Consider the following 11,324-nt stretch of genomic DNA (forward strand, 5'->3'; position numbering starts at 1 on the left):
GGGCTGAACAGAAATAGGTCTCAGGCCACGTTTGGCCCATGGACCAGAACTTACTAATCCTTGCCATACGCAGGAAAAAATAATTAAAAACTGTAATAGATGTCATTCTCAATAAGAATAACTCTAACAAAAGACGTGTAGGACCTTAGGGGAAATAATAAACTTTTTTGAAAGTTATGAAAGAAGATACATGAGGTTAATGGATAGGAATACTCAATTTCATATCAATTCTCCCTAGGTTAATTTGTAAATTCTGTGTGATTCCAACGCATTGATAGAGCTCGTCAAGTTTTCTAAAATTCATCTGGAAGCACAGAGAGCCAAGAATAGCTCAGATTTTGAAGAACAGATTGCCTTGCCAGAAATACAGGCTTATTTTAAAGTTACAGAAAGACTGTGGTTTCATATAAGTATAGAATGACCAATAGGGTGAAACAGTCCTACAGATGCACACATATATAGGAACCTGATTTTGATAAGATGGAATTGTAAGTCAACGCAGGAAGGCTGTACATAATGGAAAAAAATAGTCTTACCTCACCGCATACATGAAAATAAACCCCAGGTAGATTAAAGACCTAAATGTGAAAAACAAAAACTTTAATTTGATTGGAAGTAAAAATTAGAATTTGTATGTACTACAAAATTCACCATAAAAGAGAAGCCGGAGACTGGGAGAACATATTGGCAAAACATGTGACTTAAACAGGATTGTTGTGCAGAATATATAAGTAACTTCTATAAATCAGTAAGAAAAAACAGACAGCCCAGTAGAAAAAGTAGATATAGACTATTAAAAGGTAAATTATAGAAGAGGAAACCCAGTGACCATTAAGCATATGAAATATACTTAACCTCCGTTAAGTAATTAAGAAAGGGAAAATTAAAACAATGAGAGAACATTTCACACCCATCAGGTTGGCACATGTTAAGAGGTTGAGTAGTACCAAGTGTAGATACAAATGAGGACAAAGGGAGCTCTGATACACTGCTGGGAGTATAAATTGGTGCAACAGTTTTAGAGACAAGTTTTGCAGTATCTAATAAAGCTGAAGATGTGGATTTCCAAGGAGCCAGCAGTATTACTCCTAGAGAAATTTTTCATGTGTACACAAGGAGACACATGCAGAAATGTTTATTGCAGCATAGTTTGTAATAGGGAAAATTGGCAACAATATAAATGTTAATTGGTAGATTTAGGTCAGTAATTGTGGTTGATTCAGTTGATACTTTTATTGTAATTACCTTACAGGAGTTAGAATGAGTGAACTTAGAGCTTAGTTTAGATGTATCTATGTGGGTAAATCTTGAAAAAAAATATTCAGTGGAATAGAAAGCATATTGAAGAATGATGTGAACAATGCAATAACATTTATATAAATTTAAAAAAATATATAAAACAATCTAGTTTCAGGATGTGTATGTAGCTAAACTATAAAAAGATAAACACAAAATTCATTACACTTGGGAGTGTAGAGGGAAGAAGGGAAATGAGGATCAAGGAACAGTTTAAAGACACTTCAACTATATCTGTAAACTTATTTTTCAAAAATCTGAAAGAAGTATTACAAAATATTAAGAGTTGACAAAACTGGGTGAGTCCTCATGGGTGTTGATTACATTTAACTTTTGGTATGCTTGAAATATTTCATAATGAATGTGGAATGTTTTTCAAATGTAATACTGTATGATCAGTTTGTATGAAGTAAAATTTTTTTTTCTTTCAAAAAGAAATTGAATCACACAGCTTTTTCATGTTTCCTTTTTTTTTTAAAAACATTTTTAGCTGCTTCATGTGCATGAAATCTTCCTTGATTGTCACTACAATTGGGAACTGGTAATCTGGTGCATCTCATTAACGCTTTTTCTCCTAAGATTTGTTACCCTTGGATCAGAAACAAGTAAAAAATATAGCAATACCTCAATATTACTTACTGAGCAGGTAAGAATGCATGATTGATATGTTATAAATTAATGCCTGCAAACTAAAATGTTTTCATTTACTTCATGTTTTTTAGAAACATATTAGAATAAAGCCATTTGTGGTATAAAGCAAAAATTGAAATTTGATACAACTCAGGCCATTCTTCAGTGTTTGCTGCTTTGTCTCAGAATTTCAGATTTAATCTACTCTTTTTATTGTCCCATTTTCATTCCTCAAGAAGGAAGTACCATTTATAGAAATTACAGATTTTAAACCATTAATGGAATATGTTTATTTTGCAGTGTTGCAAAGACATATTTGAAAAAGTATAAATTTTTATTTGTATGGAAGGATAAAGCATAATAATTTAGATGATTATCTCTATTTGGTATGAATTGGTTAAATATTTTCCTCTCACCATTTCATAGGGAGTATAAAAAGAAACTGCCAAAGAACTTGTAGAATATTTTACTCAGGGATAGTTTGATTTCAGAGAAGCCTTGGTTGCACAACAGTTAAGTATTCAGTTGCTAACCAGAAGGTTCAGGTTCGAATGCACCCGGCGGCTCCTTGGGAGAAAGACCTGTCGATCGGCTTCCATAAAGATTACAGCCAAGAAGACCTTATGGGGGCAGTTCTACTCAGTCACATGGGGTTGCTGTGAGTCAGAATTGACTCAACAGCACCTAACAACAACAAGTTTAAACAAGGAACAGGTAACTTGGTCAAATGAATTCAAGGGGAGAGGGGAGAATGACCAACAAAGAGAGATTTCAAGGAAATGAAGTATAGTTGGGCCTCATGGGGGAGCCTTGGTAGCACAGTGGTTGAGAGCTCTGCTACTAACCAAAAGGTCAGCAATTCGAATTCACCAGCTGCTCCTTGGAAACCCTGTGGGGCAGTTCTACTCTGCCCTATAGGGTCGCTATGAGTGGGAGTGGACTTGACGGCAGTGAGTTTGGTTTTTTTTTTTTTTTTTGGCCTCATGGGAATTGGCCACTTCCTCCAACTTGCTCTGAGCTGTCTGGTTTCTCATTTCTGTTCCTTTCTGTACCTTTGTTCCACTGACCTCTCTGTATACTTGCTACTCTATAATTTTGGTTTACCTATGGTTTTGACTTGCCTCAGCCAAAATATTCTACACTTCACTAACGTTTCAGCTCATACTCCTGCATCATCTGGCAAATAGTGTCTTAGTCCCACCAGCCGGTGTATTGACTATCTTTGGTGTGGGGTTACGCCCCAGCCTAATTAGCTATGACTCCCAGAGTGAGGATGAGATGGTAGGGTCAAGTGGAAGAAGCACAGCGGCCCAGGTCTGCCCCTTCCACAGGCTGGATTAGAGCATTTTTCAAAGAAGGTGACTGTGAACAGGACAGGCACCTCTAAATTTTCTATTGAAGAGTAGATAAAGATACACAAAGATTTCGTATCTGATCTGCTGAAGTTACTTTTAAAATAAGAAGTCACAAATCAGTTGATTTAGTTTTAGTCTAATTACTGTATTATTATTTAAATTGATTTGGCTCTAGGACTAAAGTGTATCAACAGTAAGTAATGCTGTCCAGCTTCCTTTTTGTTTTTTTTTTTACTTTTAATTACATTTGAAAGGTGTTTTAATAACTTACTGTTTTTCTTACTATAAAGTAATGTAAGTTTATTATAAGAAACTTGGAATACACAGTAAAGTATAAAGAAGAGTATTAAAATAACCTATAATCTCAACACCCAGAGAGCCACTATTATTATTTTAATGAATATCTTCCAAGTTCTTTTAAAAATCTGTACAATTTTTATTATTTTAATTGTTTACTTTCTTTTTATAAAAGATAAACCTCTACTTGAAAATGGAGAAGAAACCTAACAAGAAAGAGGAACTGACGCTAGTGAATAATGTTTTAAAACTGGCTACCAAACTACTAAAGGTAAGAATAAAGTTCAATATGGAATACAATAAAACGCTGTTCTGACATTGTATCTTAGTCGTCTGTTTGTAGATCATACCTTGTATTTGGTTTTAATGATTATTCAAATTATATCCAAATTATATTTGAGCACATTTATGTAAAAGTCCATTTTCTTATTTCAGCTTTAACCAAATCAATTCTTTCTAAAAGTACCCTTAATTTGTAACTATTTTTTGAAACAATTTTTAAAAATCTTCATTGTGTATTGCCATATAATTTAATTGATAATTCTTAAATTAATTCTTAATTCTAATTGATAAATCTGGGGCTCATAGGTATTTGTTTTCCCTCTCTTCTAGGAATTGGACAGTCCCTTTAGATTATATGGGCTTACAATGAATCCGTTGCTTTATAACATTACCCAGGTGGTCATCCTGTCAGCTGTTTCTGGTGTTATCAGTGACTTGCTTGGATTTAATTTAAAGGTGAGAACTTGCAAGGCATTACTTCTGAGTACTCTGTTCCATTTTTGTGACATTTATTTTGCCCTAGCACTCTTTTGAGATCTCACATGCACAATAATGGAGTCATTTTGATAATTGTGTATAGAATTAGTGAAAATAATTCCACATTTATTTTCAAAGAATAATATATCTTGGCTTATAATGCTTATGAAACTCCTAATTTGGAACAGTATTCATTACAAATAGGACTCTTGTGTAGGAAAAGTATTTATTTTTACTCGTAAAACCTGAATCTAATTTGGATGACAAAAAAAAAAAAAAGCCCTTTTTCTTTTTTTTTTGGCAGAAAGTTGTATTACTTATCTATATGGCAATGCGTATATTCCTCCATCATATGTACAACTAACTGTTAGTGAATAAGTGATAATCACTATAAACAGTTTGTATGTGTGTATTACCACTTTGCAGTAAAAGAAAGCAGGAGAAATCAATTTTCCCTTTTTGTTTTGCTTGTTTAAGATGAATTCTTCTTCAGATAAAAGAGTTAAATATGAGAACCTATACTTGTTTATGAATGAAATTTAAGAAATAGTACTATGTGATATAATTTAATAAATCAGGATATTAAAACTGGCTCTAATGATCTTTTATATTTTCCCTAGCTGTGGAAGATTAAATCATGACAATTCAGAGAAAAGATGTAGCCGCTTTTCCAGAATAAGAGTACCAACTAAGCTACCTGAAAGCAGTCACTGACTCTTTGCTTCAGGAGTCTCAGCTGGGAAATTGAAGTGTTTACATCAGACTGTCTTGTGCAATTCTTATATTTATTTTACTTGTTCACTGTTTTTTACGTTTATTTTAGTCTTTATTATTTTTAAGCATTGATGTATACTTAGTTGTTGAAAGGGTGATAAAAATGATATCCAGATACTTGAGATCCTGGTAATTGCTCATAAATAATTGACAGAATTGCAAATCCTGAAAATAGAAGCCATTGCTAAGCACTGTTTCTCCATCAATGCCATGAACTTGCCTTACTTGAGGAAAAATTCTTTAACTTTGGAATATCACATTGGACTCAGCTAAGCAAATATAGCATTTTCTTCAGTAAATAAAGATCCAGTCAGGATTTTTCTTGAATTATTTTGGAACAATGCCAGGATCTGTATTGATTAAGCTGCAGTTTAAGCACCCTTCAGTATTAATATATATGGTGTTAAATAACAGGTCAACAAGTGCTCTTTGATGATAAAACTCTTAATAGAGCAATAATTGTAAATGGTTACCATACTGTAAGATTTTTTGATAAAAATTAACTAGTAATAATTGTATTTATTTGAAACACTGGGCTGTTTGCACAGCTCCAACTGTGCATGCTCAAAATGTGCACTTTTTAAAATTGTTCCTTTTAATGTACATCTTTATATGGGATATGTTATAGTGTACTAGGGCATGATATGGTATCCTTTTGAGTGAGGTATATACTCATCTCACAAGTGAAGTGCCTATTGATATTATTAAAGTACATTATGTTTACTTAAGTAAAATAATTTTCTCCCTATGGTACACTATAGTGTATGCTATTCAGACCACACTCAAATGAATACCTTAAGAATAAGGGTAAGAACCAATAAAATATTCTTCTGATTACTAGTTTTAAAACTATTTCCAATTTTTCAGAAAAGACCACTTCAGCTTTCAAATTCTTCCTCTAAACTTACTCTGGTGCATCTCCCTCCCATCCCCCATTATATAAAGGGCTATTTTAGATGCTTTTCACCTAGAAAATTAATCCCCTCCAATAATTTGCCAAGTGTCTGAGTATTTATCACGTCGGCATGCTAGGTAAATAGGGCAAATATGACGGTATCTTACATTGGACCTTGATTTTAAGTTGTTATATTTGTACAATCAAGAGTGTTTTAGGAATTCCATGAAACACATGAACTGTTTTTGAGATTTTTTTTTTTAAACTGAGCATCTGGTTTCTAAAACAAAGAATTTATTTGAAACAATTGAGAATTTTCTTGGTGCGAAGTGTATCATGTTGAATATCCTCACTTTTTACCATGTGTTAGGGAATTGAAAACAATTAGTTGTAAATGATTGATTTGTTTGGTGCAATTCTAATCCCCAAATCATAATCTTCAGATCAGGAATGTGTGGTGAACAGAGCTGTGTCGTATCACTTTGTTCTTACCATTCCTTTTGATCTGCCTCAGTTCAGCCTCATTGTGTATGTAGTGTGTTTCCTTTCTATAGAAAACAATGAAAAGCATTTTGTTTTATTTGCCTGGGTTCGAATAGGTTTAATAATGACCAAAGTGCATTCTGAGTTTTTTCAAGGAATGTATTACTGGAGCTTTAAGAACATACTTATTTTCTCATGTAAAAAGTTAGGCTTTGTCTGATATGTTTCTTCTTCCTCTATTGTCTAATGTTGAAGTTGTTTTTAGGAATTATATTTTATAAACTTTTTTCAAAATAAGGTACATACCTATACAGAACTGAACATTTTGCACAGAATATATTGAGTATATTTTGAGAAAAAAAGTACAGCATGAGTTCTGTTAGGCATAAAAGATGAAACTATCGTATCTCACAAAAAAAAAAAAAACCCTTATTTCAGAATGGAAATATTTTTGAGAAAAGTAGTTGAGTATACTGATTTAAGAAAATGTTTGTTTTAGATTGAAATTCATTTTAAATTAAAGTTGGGAGTTGATTAAGTACAATATACCTCTCAACAACTTACTAATAATATGTTGAATTGTGTCACTAATGTGGGCAGCAGTGGAATACTAAAGGAAAGTTTGTCATTTTAAGCAGTTTCAGAACATTAATGGTGGACCTGTTTTCAAAGCAGGAGAGCTGACATTGCTGCCTTTAAGAATATGAATGTAAGAAATTGTAACATATCACATAATATAAAAAAGGCAGTTCAAAGATAGAATTGTGGCAGATGCTGTGTGTCAACTGTTGTCTCTTTGCCACATGTGTTATATTTGAAAGTTTTAATGGTAAGTTTCAAATAAAACATTCTATGACTGACAGTATTAAACTAGAGGATTTTTTTGTTTTTGTTTTTGTTTTTTTAGTAATTTTCAAGTCATATATACATTTCTCTGGTAATTTGTGTTTACTGTAAAATAAACTTTAATTATAACTGTTAGATTTGGGGAGGGTGGAAATAAACTTTTTACAACTTCCCAACATTTCAGATTTTGTTATGATTCTTAGAACATGAAAAAATAGTAAAACAAACTCAGGAGTCTTTGATCACCAAACTACTGTGACACCATTACTGTATGTTTGCTTGTTTTTGAATACAGAAAACTTTCTGTGGCCTGGCATATTAAAACTCAAAAGGATAGTGGTGAATTGTAAAAAACTATTTTGCCAAATGAATTTAGCATTAGAGATCATAGCCAACAATAAGATCATTAATTATTCTAATATTTCTATTATCTGATTGTTACAAGTGTTCATATGGCTTAATCAGGGACTATAATTCAAGTTCACTTTCAAACTTACTTTCAACTTAAAATTGGCTCTTCTAATGAATCTTCAGACTTCAGAGTATAGCAGTGTGATTGGCACTTTTTCATATGCTATATCATTAAGAACATTAATTCTCAACCTTTTTTCTATATAAAGGATACCACTAATGCTTATCAATAGCAATGGTTCCCCATAGTACTTACCTTCTGGGGGAGGGGAACTGGGAATATAGAAGAGGGTACAGGTATACTTTCAAAAAACTATTCCCCAAGTGATTTGGAAAGTTTGTCCCACCTGCTATTCCTCATACTTAGAGAATTACTGTTTTAAGATCAAGGAATTTTATAAAATGTAAATTCCATGAAATCTTAATTTTCCCAGCACCAAAACAGTGCCTGATACATAGAAGAATCTCAACATATTTACTGAATGAATGAATGGAGTCAAAAAAGACCTTCACACATACATCTGTTGCCATGGAGTTGATTCTGTCTCTAGCAACCCTAGAGTTTCCAAGGAGGGGCTGGTGGATTCAAACTGCTGACCTTTTGATTAGCAACCGAGCTCTTAACCACCAAAGCCCTCATTTTACCAGATTAAAAAAGAAAAAGCCACAAAACAGGTTAAGCCGTTTACTCAAAGTTGTACAAGTAGATAATGGTGGAACCAAAACTCTTCATTTTGAAGGCATATTCTGTATCTTTGTATAAGCATTTGACACCTGACACCTCTTGACTGATCAAAATACTTAAGGAAAATAACAGCACCCTTTTCATATTCTTAGTTATTGTAGAGTGACTTGACCTTCTACACATCTGCATATCAAGATATTACTGGAACCCTTAAGCCCTATTTGGCTTTTTTTTTTTTTTTAAATCAATCTCTTGTCCGTTTATATGTTTCCTACAATGGCTCTTCTAAACCTCCTTTATAATCCTCAAGGTCCTAATCTTTCTTATCCTATAACTATCAGTAGTTTCCCCCCCGCCCCCCAAAACTTTACAGAAAAGATAAAAATGATCAAGCATGAGTTCTAGCATCTTCTCCTTTCAGCTCTAGAAGAGATGTTGCTACTGAGGCCAACTCCATCAGTTCCCAGGGTTCTGTCTGTGCCCACCTATACCATGCTTCCTCCCTTTCCCCCTTTGCCATCATCTTTAATCTTTTTCTTTGCTGATTTTATGTTATGAACCATTTACATTTCAGGGAGAGGTGCTTGAATCTATAGTATGAGAGAACTAAGATTTGCAGGTTGGATGGAACAATGATGTACTAGATGGCACTTTGAGAGCTTGCCACACTCTCAGCCCTCATCTGAACAAAGCAGGAAGTTGTTTCTGCATGTTCAAGCTTCGTTGGACTATATCACTCCTCTCTCTCAGCCAGAGTTGAATGGGTCAGAAATTGGTGTCCAGCTCTAAAGCAGTCATTTTATGGGCCTACGAGTAGCCTTGTGGGAAGCACAAGAGCTTTGCCCAGCAGAGGCACTCTATTCTTGCTGGTGACTTGATGACCCAGTCAGATTCTCTCTTACAAGTTTAGGTTCTGTCAGCAGACAGAGTAGCAAGAAAAGCAAAAGCTCAGAAGAAGCCATGAGTTAAGCAAAGCCATAGCGTAGAGAGGAGGTAGTGATAGTGCAGAGGGAGAAGAAACTAACATACAGTCCAAAACTGATAGAGAAACTGCTAATTTGGCCATTGGAACATTAGAGCTGGTCTTAAGACTGTGGTGCCCTCATCTGAATAGTGATACCAGATGGCTCCATTTTTCCTTACGATAAATCCTTACCACCTGAAGTTACGGAAGGATGACTGTCAACCTAACAAGCTGCACACAAATGGTTGTTCAGACTTAAGCTGTTTTTCATCTCTAATGGCCTCTCCCTCCCTTTTTTTTCCAGTTGATGTCAATGGCTAATTTTGGGGGAGTAGATCACCAGGCCTTTCTTCCAAGATGCCTCTGGGTAGGCTCAAACCTCCAGTCTCTTAGCAGCCCAGTGCATTAACCATTTACACCATCTGTATCTTTGTACTTGTGTCTGTTTCAGTGTAGTACTTGACTATCTCCTCTTTCAACATATGCAGGCCTCCTGAGTCTTCAAGAGTTACCACTCTCAGTGCTAGATGTTTTGCTCATTTCTTCCTTTTTAGAATGTTACTCAATTCTGTGTGTATTCAACAAATAATCTGAAATTTAATGTAGTGGCTTGTTTTGTTTTTGTCTTTTAGGGCTAAATCCAACTCTGTCAAGTTTACTCATTAGCCTTTTGTAGTTATTTAATACTCTCCTTGACAAGTATTTCAGGAGTTTGGAGTTGTATTTTGATCTTAGTCAAATTCCCATTTACAAGTTTTAATCATTTATTTGTGAGAATTTCTGATTTTATCAAACTTGGTACTAAAAGGTATGCTTCAAGGCAAAATAGACTCAGTTTGCATCCCTTGGGATTTATAGCCAGTGTTTGCAAATGTGTTTACTTGTTTGTGCCTGGAAATGCAGAGTTCAAGTATGGCAGCCATTCTCCCTTCTATTTATCCCCTTCCTCTTTACTATCAGCCAGAATTGCGGGGTGAGGTTAGTGGTGCTGAAAGATTATCATAACATGAATTCTGCCATTTGGGGGAAGGTGTTAGAGTAAAAGATCAGCTCAGGAAATACGAAGAAAATACGAGAAACAAGGCAAGTACTTTTAAAATCCAGTTGTATTCAGTTTTTCCTTCAGTCATTCCACAAATCTTTTTCAGGCACTGAGCTAGAAGCTAGCGATACAGAAATTAAGATATAGTCCCTTCTTTCATTTAACTTGGGGTCCAGGAGGTGCTAGAGCCATGCAAACAAGTTTGTGGAGGGTGTGTGCTGTACTGGAGTTGACACATGCCCACAGTTTAGTATGGCTAGAGAAAAGGATGAGTATGGCCAATGAGTGGAAGATGAAGTTGGGAGATGACTTTGTGGAGCCAAACAATTTGAATTTTATCCTTAAATATTAGGACTGCGGAGCACAGTGTCTGGCCTGTAGTAGTCATTCGGTGTGTGTTAAACTGAGGTGTCACATTCTTCACTAGGATACTTAAAAGTAAACAATTCCAGACAGAGAATTTTTTAACTTTTTTTAGTACATGTTAAGAGCTCTCAATGTTAGAAGTTTTTCTTTAACAGCTCTATTGAGATATTCACATACCATACAATCCCATTTAAAGTGTACAATTTAATGGTTTTAATACATTCAGAGAGATTTGCAACCATCACCATAGTCAATCTTAGAATATTGTCATCACCTCAAAAAGAAACCTGGCACCCTTTAGCTAAGGAGCCCTGGTGGTGCAGTGGTTGAGTGCTGGACTGCTAACCAGAAGGTCAGCAGTTAAACCCACCTAGCTGGTCCTTGGGAGAAAAAACCTGGCTATCTGCTTCCGTAAAGATTGCAGCCTTGGAAGCCCTGTGGGGTAGTTCTACTCTGTCCTGTAGGGTCACTATGAGTTGGAATTGACTTAATGGCTATGATTTGTTTTTTGTTTTTTTTTT

General features: G+C 34.7%; 1 protein-coding gene across 1 annotated transcript in view; it reads left to right on the forward strand.

Annotated features, from left to right (window-relative positions):
* PHTF2 (putative homeodomain transcription factor 2) overlaps positions 1 to 6,275 on the forward strand; it is a 61,838-nt gene extending 55,563 nt beyond the window's left edge. The window contains exons 14-17 of the mRNA XM_023725035.1: positions 1,787 to 1,942; positions 3,754 to 3,849; positions 4,191 to 4,316; positions 4,958 to 6,275. Of these exons, the coding sequence (XP_023580803.1) occupies positions 1,787 to 1,942; positions 3,754 to 3,849; positions 4,191 to 4,316; positions 4,958 to 4,978 (399 nt within the window). The 3' untranslated portion in view covers positions 4,979 to 6,275. The remainder of the gene's footprint in view (positions 1 to 1,786; positions 1,943 to 3,753; positions 3,850 to 4,190; positions 4,317 to 4,957) is intronic.
* Positions 6,276 to 11,324: the final 5,049 nt, after the last annotated feature.

This window comes from Trichechus manatus, unplaced genomic scaffold, assembly GCF_000243295.1.
Source record: "Trichechus manatus latirostris isolate Lorelei unplaced genomic scaffold, TriManLat1.0 scaffold00280, whole genome shotgun sequence".
Lineage (NCBI taxonomy): Eukaryota > Metazoa > Chordata > Mammalia > Sirenia > Trichechidae > Trichechus > Trichechus manatus.